This window comes from Taeniopygia guttata, chromosome 15 (genome assembly GCF_048771995.1).
Source record: "Taeniopygia guttata chromosome 15, bTaeGut7.mat, whole genome shotgun sequence".
NCBI classification, from domain to species: domain Eukaryota; kingdom Metazoa; phylum Chordata; class Aves; order Passeriformes; family Estrildidae; genus Taeniopygia; species Taeniopygia guttata.
The window spans coordinates 3,120,400-3,145,045 of record NC_133040.1 but is presented as its reverse complement, the minus strand read 5'-3'; the positions used below and the strand labels follow the sequence as shown (position 1 = coordinate 3,145,045).

The following is a 24,646-nucleotide window of genomic DNA, read 5'->3' as shown; positions in this document are numbered from 1 at the left end:
TTGTTACTTTAGGCAATCAGAACTAAACTGGAGCTACATCTACCTCATGCTGCACTTGCAATACCTTGTTTAGATTACCTGCCATGCCACAAAGATAAGCAACACAGATAAGACTCTTTATTTCAAAATGTTTGCAATTAAATGAGTTCGTGTCAGTAAGTCATACACTTTGACATACAAAAATACCGTGCTACTGATACAGTTGAATTAAATGGATTCTCCATGCAGGAGAAATTCACAGCATTATCAGTACCCTCGAGGAACTTTTTCACTCCTGGGGTGCATTGCTGCCCCTGCATCACAAGCAATGTTGGTTTATTAGCTTGCTCTGCACAGTATTAAAACCATCAAAACAACAGCCACTTGCATGCTGAATCCTCTCTTCCTTCTGAGATTTCTAATAAAGCAAACATCAAGCAACCCTTCCTCCATCACTAGGCTAATATTTACCTTCAGATACTATGGATGATGCTGCTGAGTAGGAAGAAATTAAAGCTTTAACTTCCTTTGGCTTTGTCTGGATGTCATAAACCCCAGTGGAAAAGAAGGAAAAGATTCAGCTGTCTTTTTCTCTCATCCACTGGAAAAAAACACTTTCTCTTGTTAACATGACATTGAAATTCAATCAAAAAGCTCACCCTAATTTTATCCTCTTGGGGCTGATATTTGCCTTACTCTTTTCTCACTCTCAAAGGTTTAAATAACTTGTATCTGGTACTTTACTGCTGCAGGAGTAAACTTGCTAATACCAAGAATTTTAACAAGATAGGTGGCTGAGAGCCACTTCAAGCTTTCAAACTCCACCCTGTGTGAGGAAACACTGACTCCTGGAGCCAAATGAATTTTCTCCTGCTTGTCACCCAAACAGCCACCCTCATCTGACTCATGCTGGGCTACATCACTTAGAGGCAGTTTATCATCGCTTCCTTCCCGATGACAAGCTAAGCATACAGGACTTGGCAAACTGGACATTTGTACAACAAAATTATATTCTATTTTCTGCAGTGCATACAAAGAAGGGTTTCTTTAGGAGATCAGAGCTTATCAAAGCCTGTCATCTCCTTGAAGTAGCAGAAAAGTAGCTCAAGCAAGGAAGTAGTATGAGAAATCTTTCAGAAAGCACAAAGGCAGGTTTCATAAGCGTGTCCACTCCAACAAGCTCTGGATAGCAAAATCAGTTCTAAATGTTTGAGTGCTGGGACTTGAAACAGTTTATTCTTAAAAACCGATTTATACATTGCTTTAAAATTCAATTCCTCTTCACTTTGGCAGTGGTTTTTGTCAGTGCCACATGCAGTAGATCCAAGGTGTTAGATTTTAACTCTTCTTGATGTGAAGTCATGAAGAGGCTTTAAAATTTTACAGTGGATTAAGCTTCAGCACAAAGATTTCAGCCCCCAGCACATTCCTAGCATTAAGTATGAGTGTAGAAGTCAGAGCCAGTGTGGTTTTTTGATTTGTATTTTGAATAAGATGAAGTTGTTGCCCAGTTAAGGGAGGGACAGACTGGCACCTGGGAAGCAACAGGGGATTTCTTTAAAGAGCCATAAATATTTTAAACACAGTCAGTGCATAGGACATTTCACTCTGTACAATAAAAATTGGTCCTGAAGTAGCTGAAGCTACTTGTTCCTTTAACAGAGGAACAAATTCTTCAAGAATTTAGTGACAAAGTAACAAGATACATAGCAGAAAGAAAAAGCTTACTTTAGTTGCCATCACATTACCCAGCAAAAATATGCCCTGTGTCTTCTAACTCCTTAATCCAAGAGGTGAAGTTAACTGTCTTTCATAAAGACAAAAGCTTTAAGGCCTGGAATAGCAAAATAAAACAATGGATTAGGAAGAGGACACAGAGCTTTGTCTATCTTAAAAAAAAATTGCAAGATGACAAGTTCTGTTGTCTGGAATGTAGACACTGTTTTCAAGTTTAAAATACAGTGCAAAGTCCATGTTTGAAGGGACAATGTCAGACAAAAGAACTAAAGCTGTTTAACAGTACAAAACTCAGGATGAGTGTCACTCATTGTACTGACTGACTGTTGTACATTTTACTTTGGGCCATGAAGCCACAACAGCAAATTTCCCTGTTTGGCCATCTGTGCATTCAGAGACTGCTTTTATCTAGGAATTTGGGTGGAGTTTCTTAGAATAAAATAAATATGAGAATATATTCTTTACTCAAGGTCTGAAAAATAGATACTGAAGGTACAAGGTCTGACTCAGCCTGTCAGTGTCCCTTTAAATACAGGTAATCTCTACCTCCACCCTTTCCCACTGCACCTGCCTAGGAAGGCTTAAAAGGGACTTAGAGGCTGTAAGAACATAATTATCCTGTGGCACATTCAGGGGAGAACATGAAAGACTACAGGCACAGAGTGGGCCTGAAACCACCATGGGCAAGATCTTTAAAGGCAGCTGTACCAAATACATCCATGATCATTCAATTCAGTTTCTACATTCAGCAGCAGGTGAATGTAGACCAAATACTTTCAAGTTTAATGCAGCAGTGACATCTTTTTTCCTCCTCACCCAGGTCCTGCTGAGTGATACAAACTTGGTAAATGAAACACTCAGTGGTGTGAAGAGTCCCTTTTTATAGAAAATCTTCTTGCTCAGACAGTTCCTATAGAGAGCCCAGTGCTTCTCCAAAGTGGATTTTTTGTCCAGCTTTGAGGTTGAATCTGAAGTCCTTGGGTGCCTCAAAGATTAGTACGATTGTAGAGCCTAAGTTAAATTCCCCTAAATGTTCCCCTTTCCTCATTGGGATTCCCTCCTTGTTGTTGTTGGATATGAAGCTGAAGTCATTGTAGGAACCTTTAGAATAACTTGGACTGTTCGTGTGCAAGTCCTGTACAGAGAAGGAAGAAGAGAAGGGTTTACTGGAGGATTTCAGTGCTCTGTATTCATTCATCACCACAGCTGTGGATTGTACACACACACATTTTCCATGCACAAACTCACAGTTCAAAGGTGCAATAGCAATATTTTAAAAATTGTCTATATTGGAGACAACATTGTTTAGATCAGTCTTACAATATCACTACTGTGAAACACCCTAATTTCAGGGTAGTAAGATTTTTTTAAAAATTTTGTTATGCTGCACCAACCTCAACCATTAACACCAGGAAGGTGCCTGCTATGACTCTGCTCACCTGGTCAAAGTAGATGCGGATGGAGCCCACGTTTGTTGCTCCTACAGCTGTTAATGAGAAGAAGCCATGTTTCCAGTCACCTGTAAGGACAACCCTCTCATTGTGGCAGAACAGTTCCTTGATCCAGCGAGCAACTCCAGGATTGACAGACATCAGAGAGCCTGAAGAAGTGAGGAAAATATTCAGGTTAGCTTGTCTGGTTTGTAGCAATATTGTAATGCCACTCAGATCATGTTTTCAGTGTAACTGGAGCTGATCCAGTAAACAACTCTGTCAGTTATTTGTAGGAAGAGAGGCAAGTGCCAGGCAGAGCAAATGAAAGGGAAGTCTGTGCTGAAAACAAAGGGGTCACAGAAGGATGTGTGTGGTGGGTCAATCTCTCTCTCATGGTGTTTGAAACCAAATCCAAATACTTAGGATTTTGCTAGATACCAAGAAGTAAAATATTTTTATCTGCAAGAACATCAGATCCCAGCTCCATTAGTGTAACAGTTCGGTTGCATTTTCTTTGCCAAGCACAAGCCAAGGTCATATTCAGGTGCAAACTGAGTAAACAGTGTTTGGGAACAAATCAGGTCAGCGTGACTCAAGGGGTACTTCAAAACTCAAACAGTTTGAATACAATAATTACAAATTATCATAATTTGTAATTATTACAAACAATTACAATACAATAATTAATGAGCACAATAATTACAAATTATTGTAATTTGTAAATTACAAATACAAAATACAATATATTACTGTTTTCACCATTTTTATGTGATTTGCTCTGGTAAACTATAGAGCTGCAAAAGTCATTACTGTTTGAGACAAATCACTTTTCTACCATTGTCTATCATGTTACTGTACAACTTCTGCACTGGTGTGTCTCGTTCTGCAGAGGCCCATAGCAGTGCTCCCCTCCATAGCTGCTCTGCAGTTTCCTAGGAACAGAAACCAACCTGGGAAATGCCGTCGGTGTGACACTGTCCAGTCCGTGGGTGAGTGGAAGCAGTGATAATCCCCTGGTGCAAGGTAAATTACACAGTGGTAGAGCTCATTCCCCTCCTTTGTGACCAGTTGTTGCTGAAAAGTGTTACCAGGTGGGGCTGCAGAAAAAGCAGGGAAAGGACGGGGTTAAAGATATTCCCCCTGAAGTCATCTACCAAAGCCAGGCAGTTTGTGTTAAAGCCAGTGCAATATTAGAGGTTAAATGCAGCCCACATGGCTTGGTGAGACTACAAAAACATAGGTTTCATGCAGAAATCAAATATTTCCAAATGTTCCTTTCCCTTTACAAGAAAATTAGATCCTGGATTATTTCAATCACAATGAAAAATTTTATTTTGGAGTTTGCCCTTCCTTAAGCAAAACAGCAGAAACTGAAATCCAGTACAACATAATTTTTATTAAAGCTATCCTTTAAGAACACAATTTGTGAAGAGTCCTCTAAGTCATTAGAGGGGTAGTGCTTGAGCTACTCCTTGTTAAGGATTAGCTTATCCAGTTTTTGCTAGCCAGTGCTTGGGCCCATTTCAGTGTGACAGCAGGAGTGCTGAAGCCATGGTACAGCAACAAATCTTGGAGTTAACTGTAGGAACCAAGCAACTCGGTTCAGATCATCAGAATGAGCCTTGTATAAAGCCATGGTGAGAAAAAGAAAAACTAGAACAGCGATATGGTTACCCGCAAATAAAACAAACCAAAAATCAGACCTGCTTTTCTGCTTTTGTTCCTGACAATGCTAGAAAATGTTACTTTTTTTCATCACTCTTAGTCTTATGATTTCTGAGAGCACTGCAAGGGCACAGCAGAATAAACGCAGAACTGACACAGAACTCACCCTGGCTAAAATGCATTTCGTCTGTGGAGATGCGAGGTCCCAAGAAAGATTCCAGAGAATAAGTGACCCCTTTTACTTGCTCCACTTCACAGTTTTTTACCTGTCCGAAATTAAGGATCTTTCCATCAGAGGGACTAATCTACAGCAAAGAGAAAAAATGGAAACAGTTAGCAGTTCATTAATTGCTCAAGAGCTCTGGGGGCTGAGGGAAGTGGCAGTGCTGGGTACAGCTCTCCCTTCCCTTCACTCACCACACTGTGCACACCGCAGACTGGCCGTGCCTGTGGTTTCAGCTTCCTGCGGAAGAACTCGCTGAGGTTCCTGTAGTGATGCAGATCCTCCACAGCTGCCTCCTTCATGTTGACCCCGAAGGTCCAGATGTACAGGCTGTACACCGGCTTCCGCAGCCACGTGGGCAGCTCCACCTGGTTCAGGCGACCCCAGGCTCGGGAGAGCAGCCGCGTTGGGACCGACTTGTACAGGGCAACCTGAAGGGAGAATTGCAGCAGATCAGTGCTCTCCCCACCGATGGCTTCCTTGCTTCTCCTCTAACACAGGAAGGAGCAAACTGTTCCTGCAAATCCCTCCTTTGAATTCATAGGTTACAATTAACGTTTAAGGCAGCAAAAAATTTACACTGCGCTTCATCCTCATTCCCTCCATTTTGGTGAGAATAGACAAGAGACAGGATGAAACTTAATATAACTTTAAAGTGAAGCCAGAATTTCCACTCCTTTGCAGGCTGAAGCACCACATTAAAGTTACTGGAAACTGCCCAATGCAAGGCTTACAGTAAAAAGAGACATTGCACATATTCTAGTAGAACGCTAATCAGAAAGGTTTAATATGACCAATATATAAATTTTTGTGAGTAACTAAATTAAAATTGACTGGAAGATAACTTCTCAGTGTTGGATGACGTGCTCCTCAGATGCAGCTGCTACTGAGGGTGTTTCTCACACCCAGTACTGTGTGTTGTATGCTCTAATGACACAGGTACCATCAAAGAAATGTACCCACTGGATGCAGCTACACAGGTTAAACTTATACCAGTCTTATTCCTTCTCTCACAGCAATAGGAGCTGCTAATTGCAAGAATATAAAGTGCCTTTATTTCTGTAGAAATACACCTTTAGACTTGCACCAAAACCCACGTTTTAGCAAGGAAAACAAATGAAAAAAAGTTGGCAAGAGGTATCTGCTGTTGATGGAAGTGGAGAGATGACAACATCTTTCTGTTGATAATTCCAGCAGACAGCTCTTCTGGGGTTTGTGGTACTTGCTGTCAGCCAGGAAGCTCACATGGCTATGATGTAACTGGGGGAAGCTGGGGAATATGGACCAAGTGAACTGAACACTCTGAAACCAGTTTTGCAAAGGAAGTGGTGATCTGCTGACTGGTGCTGTGTTTTTGAACAGCTACATTCAATTTTCAGCTAAAAACTTGGGATTTTTCTTAGTGAGAGACATTTATTCTCAATCATATCCTTCATGATTAAGTCTTGCAAAACACAGCCATAAACACAAACAGAAGTATGCACTGGCTCCATCATACCAAATACAGCAAATTAAAATTTCACTTACAAAACACTATCCTGTGTACATACAGGGATATTTCAGAAAGGAAGTACCAACCTAATCTTACTTCAGATAAAACCTTCTAAATGAACAGTACTTTAGGTTATATAAGCTGAAGTACTGAGGAAAAATATGTTGCCATTTTATTTGACATGCCCTACACTGTATTCATTTCTAAAAATTAACTTTGCTGTTTTCTACCAACACTGAAAATGTACATACAACTATAAAATCACACCAACTGTCAAAAGCAGTATTTCCTAGCAGCCCCTTCTCTTCAAAGGAGCCTGGTTTTCAAGTTGATGGGATCAAACAGAACAGATGTTCAATCAAATAGGTTTAAGAATGGCAATTTTGTTTCTGTTTGCAATCAAAATACTTCCTTGGTTGTTGGATTCTGAAATTGCAAATTACTATGTGCAAGGCACCCTGCTCTCAACAGTGTCAGAGCAGAGATTTGTGTATCATTTGGACATGCTGGACTACAAATGCTCAATAAACTCGAGGAACAAACCCTCTTGATGTGAAAATAACAAAAACCAAGAGACCATTTCAATAGGACCAGGAAAAGAAACTTGCCAAAGTGTCTTTCTTGTCCTAGCCCTGATACTGTGAGGTGACTGAATTCCTTCAGAAGTTTCTGTTGACTTTCCCTGTCTGTTAAAGGACAAAGTAATTCCCTGCTCCTGAAAAAGTCACCTGTCTGTGAAGCAATTAATCAACACAACCACAAACAGTAAAAACTACACAGAAGCGCAAACTGCACCTCTGCTTTCACACCAGTGAGCACCAGGCTGTCCTGCATGCAGCAACTCTTCCCCCCAGCTGCTGCCAGCTCCTCCAGGACACAGCTCCCAGCCACGGCACGCGAGAGACCTGCTGACACTTACCCTGCTCACAGGCCTCCATCCCACTCTGGTCAAGGGTTTAAGAGCACCGAAAGGCAGAAGGTAATAGAGAATAGTCAGAGGCCAAGAACGGAGTTTCAGAGCAGGCCTAGACATACAGCTCAGCTGGCCCAACCTTCGCCTCAGGGCCAGCTGGGGGAATTGCAACCTGAAAGATTACATACACAACATCAGAGGGTCAGGCATCTCAGCTGCAGAGCCACCAGCTACAGACAGCTGGGTGAGTTATTCCTGCTAAATGTTGCTTAATCTTTGATACTACAAGTCTTTACGCCTTTATTTTGATCAGTTTGTCCCCTTCCCAAAACAGAAGAACAGTTTATCTTAAAAATAAAAGTCTTCAATCCAAATAATGGTGTTCACCCTCATAGGTCATGTTACATGAATGACACCCTCAAAAATTAAAGGTAAGACCAGTATCCAGGTCTTAAAGCCTTCACTGAGTATCCTGGTTCCAAATAGGGAACATGTGGACAAAGCCAAGATTTCTACTACTGCACAATAATCTAGTCTCCATAGCCCAATAAACAACTCCCCTGCCTCATAACCAGCTGCATCTCTGACTTTTTTTGTTACATGGATGTCCTGACTGAGAGAGACCTCATTTTGCACAAAGGGCCATGGGGAGAAGTTGACCTTCTAACTCTCACAGAGAAAAGCTACTCAGCTTCTTAGCAGAGGACAGACATCAAGGGCCTCAGTTCAGACCCTCGCAGGAGGTCTGGATGCAAAACCCTTCAGGTCCCCATTTATTCTTTGGCTTCTACTCATGAAAAAACCACTGGCATTTCCAAGGTCACATTTTCTAATGGGAATCTGTCTCCCTGAGGGCAAACTATTCAAATGACTGACTGAACTCCTGGCTAGGAAACTGTTCTGCAACCAGGACACAGCGAAGTGCGCACGCAAACTGAAGTGGCACAGTCTGGCTGTTCCCAATGGCTCGCTCTCTCAAGGGATCCTGTGACATTAAAGAAGAACTACAAAATACTGTGTATGTCTTTCTGAGATGGACAAAAGCTGAGAATTTAAAAGGAAATTTTATTGCCAACTTGTTATTTTCAAAACTTGGATCAGAATTAAAATATCAGGCAGACAGGTATAACTGTCACCACTTTGGGATGCAAGATGGTGCTTTTGGCTCAGAGATGTTTTTTCTGCAGTGAACACAACTTCTTTCCCATGAAGAACTGATAAATAGAGAATGATTTGTGCATCTTAATGCAACAGGGAAAAAGAACCCTGAGCAGAAGTGCTGTCTTAGCAGAGTTAATGCAGGCTTCTCAGCAGGAGGTAGGACTGACTTGACATGGGAATAGGAAGGGACACTTCACTTTCTGCCTCCCATCCCTACCACCCAGCAGCCTGCAAGGGCTGGCAGGCCAGGAGCAGGGTTGAGTCCCGTTCTCCCCCTCCCGCTGCTCTCCCCCCCTTCACTGCAGTCGCTCCTGGACCAATCCCTGCAGAGCTGCATCGCGTTGGAGCCCTCGGGCTTCTCACTGCCTTGGCCTGGTTTCAGAGCGGCCCCTCAACTAATTTTTCCATTCTCCTAGTGAAAGCGAGTAGAAGGGAAAGGAATGGAAGCTTCCCCATTCCCCTTGTCATGGAACAGCATGCCCTTCTCTGCCAATACAATGTATAAGGAGCTTTATAGTAATTAGGCCAAACAAAAGCTTCGCAGATGGCTCCCGCTCCTTCTGCCCAGAAACCCTCCCTGCCTCCCTCCCGCTTCAGTCACCATTCCTGCAAAGCAGCAAACACTGAACAGTACCTGAAACGAGTTCTCCTACTTGGTGTCCCACCGGCAGAGCCAGCTGGGCCTGGACTCCCCAGCTGTGGGTGCTGGTCCCCGGCACAGCTGCTGCTGCCGCCGTTCCCTGAGCGCAGCCTCCGGACATGAATTTTAACTTTGTGGAGGTTGTAGCAAGAGGGTGGAGGGTTAGATAAAGCTTTGTAGTATCTCACCATTTCCCTGTGTGGAGCTCTGGTCCCTGCAGGGTGTTTGACTGACACATCGTCAGGGTGACGGCTGTTGCAAGGCTCAGTCTTTTTTCCTCTACCTCTCTTTCCTTTGCTTGCTCCGGCACAGGAGAGAGGACACGGCGTCACAGTTCCTAAATCCCCCGCTGGTTTGTCTCTGGATTCCCTCTCTGTTTCCCACTTGAATCTCTGCTACGAGAGTTGCAGCTATTGCAAACAAATAGGCATTGTGTCACATTTCAACATCCCACTACAAAGCCGACTCTGCACACGATAAAAATGAGCTGTCCATATGAGCAGTCCTTGCTTCTTGCTAGTCCGGGTGGCCATTGAAACACAACTCCCCAAAAAACACCCTGCCGTCTGTCCCAGGCTGCTGGGCAGCAGTGCTCTAGTGAGAGGAGCAGCCAGCTGGCCTCGCACAGCTCATCCCAGCGCCAGCCTGAATGCAAGACTGGCAGGAGGAGTGGGGCGGAGAAGAGGAGGAGGAGGAGGAGATAACTCCCAGCTTCAATTCTGCAGTGCAGCAGCTGCTGCTAAGAATTCTGGACTGCTGGGCACCAAAAATCCTTTCCTGATCTTAGTGTCCAGCTTGTAAAGAACAAAACAGAAGGGAAAGGAATGTCCTTCTATTTTACAGCTCTTGCCAGACACAAACATCTATCTGCGGAAGCCTCCTTCCATCTCAAAATACTCAGTTAAGGGAACAGGTAATGGACATTCTTCTACACAAAACATACAAAATAAGCCAGTTTTAAGGCCAGCTTGAGAACTGGGTATAAAAAAGTGTTATGTGACTTTTAGTACTGTCACAGTTTTTATGTCCAGTAGAACTAAAATACAAAACAGGAAAGGAAGCTGGTTTGATTTTTAAAGACCTAAGACTGCACTGTTTCTAAGCATTCTAAACATACAGAGAAATTTCTCTCTTTAATCCTAAAGAACACACCTCAAACATTGGTGTCTGGGTTTGGATTGTTAAGGGAGCCCTGCTTCAAGAAGTGGAAGTCAGATAACTACATGTCACCTCAGGATTAAACCAAATACTCAGTACAATTTCAGGGCTGACTCTCTAGTGGTTCCATTTCACTTCTGCTTTCTGCTAAACCTGGGTTGAAAACAAACAAAAAAAAACCCTCCTTGTTTCCAAAGCTTTCTAAGCACCATGAAAACTCTGTGGCTAACAGAGTAGATCAAAAAGAGCACTGTTGCTCTGATTGAGGGAAGGCTTGTATTGTAATAGGGATAAGGCAGGAGGAGTGGGAGGACCAGCAGGAAAAGCTAGAATTAACTAGTTAATGGCATCCCAGTCAGGCCTCAAAAGGAAAATACTCAAGCAGTAATTGTGTATTTTGATTGGCCTTCAACTCCAAATATTACAGATACTCCCTAGAACCACCTCTGGAGAACCTGCATTAGAGTATTTTTCTCAGGAAGAAAACTTCTATATGGTATTCTGTGTGTCAGATAGTTCCAAGACCTGTGTGTATGTTGTTCTAGATGAATTTTAACAACTTCAAAGTTTAAAATATCCCAGCTAACTGAAAGAAGGGAAATTTAAGATCAGTGAAAGCATTCAAAATATACTCCTTCCTCCCTGAGCCTTGTGCCAACTCTTTTTGTATTCCTATTTAAAATATCATTTAGTCTTTCTCTGGCTGGCACAAGAAACTCCTACACAACAAAATGATGCCATCTGTATAGTAAAATGCTGAAAGCAGTTAGCCAAAATCCTATCAAAATTCAAAGAAAAGCAACAAGGAGTACATGGGAGCTAGTTCTTGATTCATTGGGAACGTTAGGAATTACCACTCGTAGACACTTAATTTTAAACAGCAACAAGCTAAATCCTCAACATTGTTTCAAAAGAAACTTCATCAGACCAAGACAAAATTATTTTTCACACTGAACACTTGTGTTCACAGAACTGTGGGGAGAGAGTTCGTTTGGCACTGGTTGAGCTGGGCAGGAGCAGCAGAGCAGCCAGGGTGGAACTCTGCTCCCCTTCCCATCTCCTGTGCAACCTTCACCCTCACTGCTCCCCTTCCCATCTCCTGTGCAACCTTCACCCTCACAGAGAGAGAGCAAGCAAACACATCTTATCACTTTTGTGTCAGTGCTCTTCCCTTCAGGATAAGGGAGATAACCCACAAGCCCTTTCAGTAAAATTCAGTTTTATTCCTCAAAAGGCTTTTAAGGAATTATTATATTCTCAGCTGAGTAAGCCTGATTCTAAGGAAGCATGTAGCCAGATAAAACAGCTGACCTGCTCCTTAAAAAAACCCAGACACTGAAATGTTCTACAGCCTGATGAAGTGGGCAGTACCACCCTTCAGTCCAAAACAAAAAATGTGGGGCAAGAGAGATTCCTCTCGAGGAAGGGAAAAACATGGGTGTTAGAAGTTTTTTTCCTCCACTTCTTAAAAAACTGCACACAGCCAAGTAAGAAGTTTCTCCTAAGTTTTGTTCTACTCCCCTCATTATATTCACCAAGACGCCACCACCTGAGTCCTGCTGAGGTGCTGACATGCCTGGCCAGTTGCCATCCCTGCTGTGGCTGCCCCAGAAGTAACATGCAGTTCCTACAGTGTAAGAAGGCTGAAATGAAAAATCCACCCTGAATTTTCCTGCTTTCCACGGGGAAAGGAACAAGAACTGCTCATCCAACAGCTCATGACAGAGAAACTCATATAATGGCATCTCAATAGCTGGACCTCTTGGGATGCAGGCAGTGCCCACAGCCTATATCAGCTTAGAGATCATCAGCTTAGATAAAAATCTTTAAAATGTTTGGTTTGTAGGGGTTGCACACCATTACCAAACTCCCTCACCTGTCTGAGCTCACCAGAATCCATGCTGGGCAAAAAAAGCAGCAGTTACCATATGAAGTAATGAATCCATAGAGAATTACTATCTCATAGAGAACTGCTAATCTGCCAGCTATGCAACAGGTTCTACTTTGTCAGCTCAAATAAGCATCAAATCCAGTGACCTCTTTTAATTACTTGTCAAATAGTGAACTACTCAAGTCCTTCTCTCAAGTTTTAAAAAACAACAGAGTAAGGCAGTTGCAAGAAAGACTAATATGCAATTGAACTGCAAACCTGCAGCCTCGGTTTTAAACCGTAAGCATGAATCGTTAGGCTTGGAATGTGCTGGTCAGCGTTCAAAGTCCTCTGGTCAAACTTTCTACATTTGGTCACAGAACTACTGTTTAAAAAATGCACTGAGTGCATCCCAGTGCCAATACCCAAGTGCCAGCAAAAACTACGGTCTTGCGCTCAGGGGCGCGGTACTCGGTGAGCGTTCCTTTCCCAGCAGTACATCATCCCTGCTCCCACCCAAGCTCCGCAGGCAGCCCGGCAGGACAAACGCTGGATACTGCACACCCAGGCAGCAGCTCCCGAACACCGAGGGCACAGCAGAACGGTCCTGCTGCTGCAGGGAAAGCTGAGCGCTGCCAGGGCCACGGGATCGCCGGGGAACCTGAGCGCTGCCAGGGCCACGGGATTGCCGGGCAGCGCCCGCGGCCGCCTCGGCTCCTGCGGGAGCGGTTTCCAACGGGACCGCTCTCCGCGGGCTGATGGACCGCGCCGTGCTCGGCTGCATCTACCCGTGGTGTCCGAAATTCTTTACTTCTCATTTGAAAAAGCCTTTCTATACATTTTCTCTTCGTGTATTAGGAAAAACCCTTTTTATTGCTTTCCCCTAACTTTACAATGCTGCTTCAGTTAGTTTGTATAAACAGAGCAGGGAATAAAATAAATATTTTAGGCTAGCCTAACTGGACGACTGGGTTCTGAATTCTGTGAAAAAAGCCTGTTATACAGTCTCAAAGATCTTCTGCGAAGCAAGGAGATACAGCTTTATTTATTTTAGAAAGTGACATGAAATTTGATGGCACCCTTTTAATACTTTGTAGTAGTAATTTCCAATTAATGGTTTAAAACAACACTCTCCAGTACCACCTCCTACTACCGCCCCCATTATTTTAGCTTAAGATATCGGTAAAGCAAACTCTCAGCACCATAAAGGATCTCTAAAGGAAGCATAAGCCCCGTTACATCCTCCCCACAGAGCAGCACCCGGCGGAAGCTGCGCAAGAGCTCCGGCGGCTCCTCGGCCCCCTGCCCTCCCCGCGGGACTCTGGACTGCGATAACGCTGGTCCAGCAGACTCATTCTGTTTCAATCTACTCAGAGATTACTCATGAGTCGACTTTGGAACACCATTGAAACTTCCAGCAAGCCAAAGTGAATCACCCCTTGACCGCCAGCCCTCACACATCTGCCCTGCGGTGCGGTAGCCCTTACCTGATGCTCAGGAAAGTCTCCTTCGTCCCGGCTGTCCGCCTTCACTCGCCAAAATACGACACCGACCCTTCCTTTCAAAGCAGTTTTCAGACACGTGAACAAAGTTCAGCGGGCTGCGAACCCCCCCCGTCGCACAGCCGCCCTCCCGCCCCGGTCTCCGGGCAGGGAGCGGACGGCGGTCACCCCGCGGCCCCGGCCCCGCTCCTACCTCCGCCGCTGCCCGCGCTCCGCTGCCGCCGCCCGGCCCGGCCCTGAGGAAGCGGCGCGGCCGCGGCCCTGCCCCGCCTCCAGCCGCTGCTCCGCGGCTCCTGCCCGCACCGCCCCGGCCCCTTCGGAGGAGGGGCCAGGGCAGCACGAACGCAAACGGAGAGAGCGGAGGGCTCCGAACACGGCGGCACTCTTGGGGATCAGCGCTCAACTTCCCAAAGAGCCGCTGGCCCGGACAATGGGCAAGGAAGGAGACTTGTCGGGGAGCAAGGCACCGATGCGGATTCCGTGCATTGCACAACTTCCCACCGCGTGTCCGGGTGTGGGAACACAATCCCACACAGGCACTGGCAACCAAAGCAGCAAAGTGTGCTCCAGTCTCACAAGCTGCTTCCGAAACGCTCGGAGAAATTGCTCCATAAGCCCAGCAAAGCGCTCAGGAAGATGCACAGGAAGTTGCACGAGATAGAACAGACTCATCTAGTCAAATGGCCTTCCCACTGTTTAGATTTTAAAAAACCCCATAAACCCAAACTGATTTGGTTCCATTTTCCAAGACAACTGAAAAAAACATTTACACCATTGCCGCCTTTACACAATCTGATGCCGTTGAAATGTCACTGGTTTAAACATTTTCTGACCATCTTTCTTGTGTACTTTGAACCACTTCACAAGGATTTTTTTTTATAATTGCATAGATGCGCCAATAAAACTCCAAGCATCAGAATCTGGGAGCATGAATGAGGAATAAGAGACCAACTGGAGATTATATTTCTTCTTTAGTCGAATTAAAAAAGAAAAAAAACCAAAACAACACATATTCTTCCATTATTAGCTTTTTCTTGAACTTGAAACACACCTCTTACCATAACACTGAATGTCTCCTCTGGGCCAAGAAAAGCACCTCTGTATTGTACTGACATATGAACTCCAGTATCCTCTGTTATATAAATACAAGCACTTCCTTGACATCAGTAGGAAAGACTGTTGTTCTTACCTCTAAGAATCCTGATCCTAAACCTATGCTCAAACACTCTCCCGGTGAATTAAGTTGTTTTTAAAAACTGGCCCGTGACAATAAACTGCAGTTTGAACACTTCAGCTCACTCCCAGAGACCTTTACTGTGCTTTCCTGGCACGTGTCACTCCAATAAACACTGCTTTTTCCTTGCACAGAACAGAGCAAACTACAGGAGCAAAGGACGCCTGTAAGTTCCACTCTCAAAACACTGGTTCATCTGCTCTCTCAGTTCCTCCAAACTCCTTCACTGGCCAAGCCTTCCCACAGTAATTCTTTGATCCTGTATCGACAGTGCCCCGTGCCCAGGTAAGGTGAAGCAAAATGGCTCTAGTTAGCATATGAATGGCATGCCATGCATGCAGATCCCAGCCAGGAAATGTCCTGTCACAGCAAAGATTTGGAACAATAAGCTTCCATTCGTCTGATAAACATCTACCTGTCTCCCTCCAAGCCTTCTGCTTTACCTCATCTAATTAAATGAAAGCTGATCCCCACTGGTATTCACAGTAGGAGACACTAAGGCGTTAATCAGCTCAAGCTATTAGCGACAGAATGTCTCTAAGAAAACTACACAAAGAAAATGTCTGTGCTAAAGAAACAGTAGTTCTGTCTTTCCCTGTGGAGAAACTTAAGGGACACTTGACTTGCACCAGATTAATTCCCCCCACCACCACCACCATTCTTTTATGAAGCTCAAGGAAAACAAAACCACCCAGAAGTGTACCGACTCTGTAATTCAGTCAAAAATGATGCACACCTCAGTGAGGATCCCTGCATGTGCCTCTGCTACAGGGAGAGCTTCCCTGCCAGCTCAGCAGGGTTAACACCAATTACTATCAGTCTTCTCAGAAGCAGGGCAATCTGCCTTACACACAGAGCTGGCAGGTGGAAGATGGTCCACATTCCTACAGGAACACGAGGCTGGTACCCTGTGATCAGCACTTCAGAGCAGCAGGCCCAGCAGTGAGGGCACACGCACCAGTTCCTTGTTATGTTATTACTCTTTCAAAGCCCATTCAATCACACTTGGTCTCTTTGCCTATGCAAAGGCTTATTCTGCCCTAAAAAGAAGACAACACCCCCCTTCCACACCCCTTAGCATGATGCAAAAAACCGAAACAATGGAAAATGATAGGTCAGAAAAAAAACCCACTTCACTCTACAATAAAAAGGAACAATGCAGCTCTTATTTTTCTTGAATCCTTCATTGTTTGGAATAGTTCTTGCAATGTGTGATCACTGTTTCTCTTTGCTCTTATTTTTCTTGAATCCTTCATTGTTTGGAATATTTCTTGCAATGTGTGACCACTGTTTCTCTTTTTCCTCATAACTATTGAGCTTCCTTTCCCTCCCGCAGAAGCATTCAACAGAAGGACTGGGATGTCTTGTTAGCCTCTCCTACTAGGGTCTGCTGCATTTGGGGCCCTGCTTATCAGTTTGAAATTCTTTGTGTGTTTCCCCAAATACCTTAAAGCTGTTTCATCAAAAGCAACACTCTTGGCTTCACCAAATAATAATAAACCAGCATATCAGTATAATGAAAGAAGGCAAATGCAATAAGAGAATTACCCAATTTCATACCAAAAAGTAGGAACAGTAACAAAAGAATATTTGTTTTCAAGCACCAAACTGAATTGACATTGCCTTGTTAAATAAATACTCTGTGGACACTTACCAGTTTTTTTTCAATCAGAACCCATCTAAAACAAACCTCAGCAAGAAAAGAATATACAGAAGACAGATTTACAGACAGATTCCTCAGGAGCTATCACAGGCTAAGCTGTTAGCATCTGGACTGTCTGGATCATATCTGGTTTTGGTCACTACAGAAATTTAGGGATTTCAGCCTAGTCTCCCACAGGCATGTGGCCAAATCACTCACACACTGGCAGTGTGCTCAGGAATGCAAAGAAACTGGAGTGCCAGAGGTCATGCTAAAGCATCTCCTACACAACCTTACAATCCTAGAATCTTTAACTCCTTGCCTTCAGAAGTGGCACTGAAGCCGGCACTCAACTGGCTGTCTGGAAGAACACCACATATATTTTAAACTGTCCAACGTGGAATTGAACAATATGCTTAATACTTCAAAGGCAATACAGTAGTTACAGGAAGTCATGAAGTATTTACTTCAATGCTGCAATGGGTGTTTGACCTATGAGTACGATACACACCATCTGCAATTCCACAATAATTTCTCAACTCCTTGGAATCCAAAAGGAAAAGGCAAAAAACCCTCAGGATCAAGAGGAATTACAGACCTAAGTGAAAAAAAAAAAAAAAAAACTATAAAAAAAAGGTCTTCTGTATATTCATTCAAGAAACAGGTACGATTTTATTAACCAGGCATTTATTCCATCTCTGCTTTCTTGTAAAGCACATATGGGTCAACCACACTAAAAGATGGAGGTGTTGCTGGCAGTTCCTAAAGTATCATGACTTCAGCCAAATGATTTACTGAAGTGACAGAAACTTCAGATCCATGAGTTGTCAAGAGCATGTTGTCAGTAGAGGCAAATTAAAGACTGCTGTGTTGAAATGGAAGCAAAGGAGCTTCGCATCAAACGTGGCAGAAGTAAAATTGCCCCGATTTTCTTACCTCCCATTCACTTGCAAGCTTCACAGGCACCTCTATGCCCCTCTTCTCCAGCTGTTCCAACTTGTAATCCTCATATTTTCTGTATCCTGCATATCCTCCACCTGTAGCTACCAGAACATGGAAGGGACGCAGGCGGAAGACTTGTCCCACTGGAGCAGTGTGAAACTTCTTCCTGTCTGTAACAGAAAAAATCCAAAAATCCCAGACTTCAGGAAAGAGAACAGCTACACAGTAAAGAGAAAGCAATTCTATGCAGTGAGGGATATGAGCTTGGGTGATGAAAATGTGATTAGAAAATAAATCTGACACAGAAGGTATGTACAGATGCTCCTGAGTACTTCAGTTATTGTAGTTTACCAAGTTACTGTAACTCAACTGACCAACACTAATTGGTCATCTGTGGTTTTAACCTCATCCCTGTCCCTGCCACCCCTCATGCTTCCAACATTCTTCTCCTCAAAATATGTATAAAGTGTGCTCCCTGAAAGCCCCATGGAGAAATACATAAAAGTAGTGTCTGACGGCACCATCATAGTTTGCAGCTGTGAGAATGTTGCTACTATGTAGAATAATCATTTACTGGGGAACAATCTGTGGTACTACTGTGAAGCTTTGTGCTTCTCAGTCATTAAAGCTTTCACTACAGTTAGGGAATCCCCAGACTCTATAGCTAACTGTAAAAGGGAAGGAAATGATGACCTGTTTCAGAGCAGGCACGGTAACAGGAAAACAGGCCCGTTTCTGCTGCAATTCAAGTCACCACGTGAAACACAGAGATGTGTAGTATTACATCTGTTTTTTACTGAGTAACTACCAAGCTCCTGCCTAAGTCCAGCCTTGCAGTCACTGTGAGATACAAGGACATGGTGGGGTCACTAGGCAAGAGACCAAGCATGGGGCAGGCACAACCTCCAGAGAAAACAGATCTGTCCAGGGCTAAGTCAGTATTAGACTGTGCTGCTCATGTCTGTCTGCCAGTCAGTGAGAAGTTCTCAGCAATGAGTACAAGTCACTACCTGACAGAAAATGCCCAGAACAAATTCTTGATACTGACTGCTGTCATTTCCACAGCAATCATTAACTTGGATGCACCAGAATCAAACCAAATGAACTTTATCTTGCTCCATCAAAGTCAGGCTTCTTAGGGTTTGACTATGAATGGATGCATTAGCAGCCAAAAGAATTCAGTCAACACCAACTCTGTTTCTAGGCACACACAGAGACAAAGCACAATTGTTTTTAAGTCTGGAAAGCTTTAGTCCTAAGGAATTGAGTTGGTTAGAAGCATTCAGCCATGATGCTGCAAAAGATGTCAAACAAAAATAATAAAACAATTCTTGCCCAAATTTAGTTTTATCAAAGTAGTATTTCTTAATAATTTATTTCCTACGCTTGTGATTTAAAATACTGCTATATATCCTAAATGCATCATAAAACAAAACCAGCTTTGTTACTCCACTAAAAAAAAATATTTATTTTCTTGGGGAGAAAACCAAACTCAGTAAACAAACAAGGAAGCAACTACAGTTACAGTTAAGATTCTAAAAATTATTAGTTCCTAAAGAAAAATGCTCAGGGAAGCAGAGGGATCATTTAGAACAGCTGAATGTTTAAAAAGACAGACTTACTTGAATTTAAAAAGACTCTACAACCTTTCAACTTTGCATCACCATTTCAACAGAAATGTCTGTATACACAGACCAACGATACTCTTTAGCCCTAAAGCCTTTAACTCCCTTCCACCACATCTTTGGTTCTAAGTTAGCAAAGCTGCCCAGCTATTTCAGCAATTTCACAAACTCCCTAACCAAAACCTCGCAGCGGGAACAGCTTTTTCTGGTTTGGATCCAGAGAGAGGCAGTTTCTGCTTCAAAAGCATTGATTACACCCATGTGAACATTTCTCTTCCTGTACCAGTGGCCAAACCATGTGGTGTTCCACAAGCCACAGCAAACACAATTTAAGTTGTTGATAAATGAAGAGTTGACTTTTCACCATCTCCAGCATTAATGAAACAGCACTTCTGTAACTGGTCTCCAAAACATTATCATTGCAAAAGCATCCAACATGCTTTTTTGCCCTGACAAAACAAAATTCCACACCATTCCCACATAAGTGGATTTCACACAAGTGTACAAATTCTAAGACAAGAACATTAGTTACTGATTCTGGCAACAGATCCAGGTTTAGGCAGCTGGCACTGCTTAGATTTCAGCTGAACATCGTGTTTCTAGTGATGCTACTGCTGCTCCCTGGAGAGCAGCATGGGAGTGTGTGGAGAGCTCATACCTTGGCACAAGAGCCACCAGCAACAAGTCCAGGGCAATGTGCTGGATGCAGGACTGTCAATGTACTAATAACATTTTTAGATACTACCCTAAATCTGAAACTCTCACAGATAAAGCCAACTTCTTCCAGAATTCTCTTAAACACTGAGTATATTCAGCAAAGGAGAATAAAAATTAGTAACAGTCTCCTTCTCTGGAACAGGTGAAAAATACACAATCTCTCAGAAATGCTGGAAAATTCAGGATGAGAAAGGAAACTGAATAATGGCAGGAGAGCTCTAGCTTATGCAGTTAGATGCATTAACATAAATGCTGCTTCATTGCTCTGACCAAATTAAGAATTTCTTCCAGGACATGACAGAAACACTTAGAGGAGGCCATTATAAGGGGTAGAGATAAAATTACAGAAGAGTTATCTTTCCTTTAAATCCAAATCAGAATATAAAATATCAACGAATTAGAAAATGTCTGGATAAAATGACCTTTTCTTCCTTGTGATCAACAACTTTGCATTATGTCTCAGCTTCCAAGATTTTTTCTTCTGTAATAACTGATTTATAGACAACAAAGAGCTGCTGTTTCTATTCATCTATGTAAGCATATTTTTCAATAATGAAATATATATGATATTCCAGACAAAGCACTTGGACAGGCAAGTTAACCAAAATAAATGGTTTTGGAAAATGGGACCAATAGCTCAGCTGGCAAGGAAACAAAAATTGAAAACTATTATTTGTGATACTAATATATGGCAATGCACACACAAGTTTACAAATATTCCTTAAAAGCAAAGAATAATATTTGATCTTCAAAGCATTACCCAGCTACAGAAGCATCAAGTGCAAGTACCATTTTAACCAACATTTCAAACCTACTTTGATTTCTTGATCTATTAAAATTAGAAGTACAGATTGAATAAAAAAAGATATGTATACATTTTCTTTCTTATAGGGCTGTTAAACTGCTGAAATCTGAATCTCTCAGACTTTTCAAGGTGAACAACTGATGAGAGCAGCACTACAAAACAGGTCATACAGTTGAATATTCTAAATATGCATAAGTTTGATGTTGTCCTTCCCAGTAAGTCACTTCAGTAGGTGTGGAAAGCACAAAAATTATTGCTCATCAAGTTCATTTAAGTGGGTTTTTTTAAATGTAAAAGCACTGTCCTAACATGAATCTTTCTGGTAAATTATACTGTGTTTAAAACAAAATAATTTTTGAACTCTATACTCCTGAGAAAACTAACTAAAGTGCAGGAAATAATTAAGCAAAATAAACCTATGACTAATGTGTTTTAATTTGCTATACAGGAATCATCTTCACTAGAAAAAAATTTCAGATGCTTTGTAAAGTTTGAAAACAAAGAACAACAACAGCTCATAATGAATCTTATGAAAAAGGTAAACATGCTTATTTTACTATGTGGAAAACATAATTTGGAAGCTTGTGTCTAAGGAAATGCCATTAATTGTTCCTTGATGCTGGACTCCCACTCTTTCATTTAAAAAAATTCACCTTCCCCAATTTGAGACCATAATTTGCCTAACTTGGAGTGACCCTGAATTTAAAACCACTTGTAGCTACAAGCCATCACTTACCACTGAAAAATGTCCTTGAAGGAGGCTGCTTCCACAGGACTCCAGCTCTAACACACAGGTTCTTGTGCACCAGCAAGTTACAGCTGCACAGCAAGCTGCAAACACAACAAACAAGAAAGGGGCTGCTTAAGTACAAATGTTTAATAATGCCAATGTCAGCAGTTCAGTGTGGTGACCATCTAATATTGAGCAGCTGAATAACAGGGAAGAGTCTACTCAAATTATCATAAAATTTCCACAGAGCCTAGTTCCTTTTGGTCTACTCCTTTCCTAAAAACAAATTGAAAAACCTGACAATTCAACTGCACCTGTGGGTATTTAATGATGCATCTTTTTACTTTCTTTTTCTTAACAAATATTGACATGTTCCTCTTGGGCTGCCACAACAGTGATACTTTTCTGAGTATTGTAAATGCTGATCTTGCCAACAGCCCTTTACAGGTAACTACTTAAGTTATCAGCATGTACTGTATCTTGGCCTGTTTGGAGCTCTAAAATGCAAATGGAGTGGTAAATTTTATAATTATTGTTTAGTACTTGGGATTAGTCCATTTCCACTGGGCTGCTACATTTAAGAACCTCCTACAACAGCACCTGTACAGAGAGACACTTAGAATTTGGTTCATGTAGCTTTTGCTTTACCATCCTGGTGGGAAGGAGGAGGAGTACATAGAGAAGTTTTGGATTCCATGAAGAAGTAATGGCATTTATTAGACAAATGGTGTAGCTGAAAAAGTAAAAAGGCTGCCAGGCACAGCAGCTTTTCTTTAGAATTTACCTTACCACTCTGTTCCCTGTTGAACTGCAGTGAGAGTGGTTCTGCCTCTCTGAAAATACATAAAATAGACTTAGAACTGCCCAATATACAGAAAGGGTTCACCCAGGACTTTTCATGTGTTTAATATATAGTGTTTAATTTCATGTTCGTAATAAATCTGACAAGAAGACATCCAGTTGTACAAGAACTGATCCAAGTCTGTAAATAAGCATGTTTAAACAAGTATTTGACTGTAGCCTGGCAACATCCTGCTGTCAGACAGGACCACAGGGAGGAGAGGGACAGTGTTCTCACCCCAACAGGCTCAGATCCTTAGGAAGAACCAGATCTTTGTGCAACCTGCTCATTCTAAGGAGGCAGTGCCACAGCTTGGATGTCTTCATCCGCCCTCTGGCCTTTCATCTGCTCTTGATCAGATACGTGGAAGACACAATTACTTTAGTAGCTTACAAGCTTACATCACTTGGGGCCATTCAATCTCAGTAAGTGATTATTAAGAATTTAAAGACTTAATTTCAGGTGTCTACTGAGTTACATATAGGCATGATCCCTTTATTTCAAAAAAGAATGTACAGATTTCTTGTCTAGAAGTTACATCATTATGCCAGCACACTTGATAACTATGCTTTAACATTAGCCAAGGTCCAAGAGCTAAAGTTTTCTCTTATCCCCACAGCAACAGTGTCAGAATATCTCACTTTGCCCTTCATCTCCATGGTCTCTGTTAAAATCCCTGCATTAACCCAAACAGGACAGGACAGACCCTCCCCAAGGCGCAGATTCCTGTAACCACGTGCTAAACACGCCTCATTGCTGCATCATCTCCCAGGATGTTATTTCCTTAGCAAGACAGAAAAAGTGTTCCCACTGCTGCAGAACCTGTATGTTCTATAGAGCAACAAGTTGTAATTTGTCATGAACAACGAGGTCACCTGATGTTCTTGGGTCATACCAGGCCTACACTAATTTGTGGACTTACAAGGCCTGTTTTACAACATATTAAAACACTTGGGATAAAAGGAACACTTGCTCATCAGCAAGCTGGGAGCCTATGGGCTACTTCTAAGGGGTTCAAAAAATAAGGAACTAATCGAATTAGCATTAGACTTAAATTTAGCAGAAGAGTTTTCAAATCCTAAAAAGTAATGGAAAACATTATTAAAACTTAACTGCAGCCTAAAGCATTAGTATTTGAGACATTTATTAGCCTTCCTACATAATAGCCTACACAAAAACGCAGCCAGAACAGAACAAGTTGTGTTGGCTTCACAGGAGCAGCCGAGAGCTGTTCTCACTGCTGGGGCAGGGCAGGGCACCTGAGACTTGGTATGTCCTCAGACAGTTTAGGGATACAACATGTAACTGTAAGCTCTTACCAAAATTGTTTTTGGTGTCCCACACTGGAAAATCAGTTTCCATCTTACTCTGAAACCTGCCTAAAAACAGGCACAGACAACAAAACTAAACAGTCTCACCTTCCCTGCTCCTGACAGCCTGACCTTGATGGGTACAAATGCATGTTGGAGTATTAACCTCCAGCCTCTCCCAGCCGACTGGAGGCTGATGGAAAAGGAACTGCCAAGGAATTCCATGTTAACTGCAGCCCCTCTGTGTCTTCAGCCATCTCTGGACGAGGGACAGCTCCTACTGCCAGCACTGAGGCCAGAGGTAACAGAACGCTCCGTGCACACGGTGTTTTCTCCAGGTTTTGAGAGAAAGGGGAATAAGGGGACTGTGTGTGCTATTCAAGAGCAGAGAACTGTGGCCGAGAAACAGCATTCCTTAAGCTGTTTGGTTGCTATGAAAAGCACAACCTGTAAGAGGATATCTCCTGTAGAGGAGTATCCGTGCCCGGCCAGGTGCTTCTCCTCACAGCCACCTCCCCGGCTTGCATAACCCGAGGGGCTGCAGCTGCTCCCCATCTACCGACTGCTACTCAGCACCTACACACTGACAGCTACACACTGCAAAACCGAGTTACAACTACACAAGGCCACACGCTCCTCGTTCTTAGAGTACCTAAACCCCTTATCTTCCTTTCCAGCTTGGAGAAGGAGGGCAAGGCTCCTCACACATGCCAAGGGCAGGGCCAAGGCTGCAGAGACAAGCGCACTCACCCCGGTAGGGAAACGTCAGCGAATGAGGGGGGCGAGATGGGGGCGGCTGCGGCCCCCAGCCCGGCTCCTCTTCCCCCGCGGGGTGCCGGCTGTCAGACAGCGCTGCCGGGGCCAGACAATGACAATGACAGTGACAATGACAGTGACAATCACAGTGACAGTGCCCGTACCTGCTCCGCGCCGCGGCCGCCGCCATCTTCCCACGCCGCCGCCGCCGCGTCCTCTGCCGCGTCCCGAGCGCGGGGGCGGGAACAGCGCGGGGGGCGGGAACAGGGGC

At 43.2% G+C, this 24,646-nt stretch overlaps 2 protein-coding genes across 5 annotated transcripts in view; one reads left to right on the top strand and one right to left on the bottom strand.

The window, feature by feature from the left end:
• SFI1 (SFI1 centrin binding protein) overlaps positions 1-420 on the top strand; it is a 26,586-nt gene extending 26,166 nt beyond the window's left edge. Inside the window, exon 31 of the mRNA XM_072936203.1 lies at positions 13-420. The gene's annotated coding sequence lies outside the window, so the exon portion shown is untranslated. The remainder of the gene's footprint in view (positions 1-12) is intronic.
• Positions 96-24,646, bottom strand: PISD (phosphatidylserine decarboxylase). Of its 4 annotated transcripts, none has more exons than XM_030286038.4 (8): positions 24,540-24,646; positions 21,475-21,569; positions 17,586-17,761; positions 5,232-5,468; positions 4,981-5,119; positions 4,100-4,246; positions 3,156-3,316; positions 96-2,851 (listed from the first exon to the last, which is right to left on the bottom strand). In XM_030286038.4, the coding sequence occupies exons 1-8, from the start codon at positions 24,563-24,565 to the stop codon at positions 2,627-2,629; spliced, it is 1,206 nt and encodes a 401-aa protein (XP_030141898.3). In that variant the 5' UTR covers positions 24,566-24,646; the 3' UTR covers positions 96-2,626. The 4 variants fall into 4 exon arrangements, with proteins under 4 accessions (XP_030141898.3, XP_012433580.3, XP_032607204.2 ...); XM_012578126.5 differs by lacking the exons at positions 17,586-17,761; positions 21,475-21,569; positions 24,540-24,646 and adding exons at positions 7,449-7,614; positions 9,238-9,653; positions 13,759-13,893; XM_032751313.3 differs by lacking the exons at positions 17,586-17,761; positions 21,475-21,569; positions 24,540-24,646 and adding exons at positions 7,449-7,614; positions 9,238-10,151.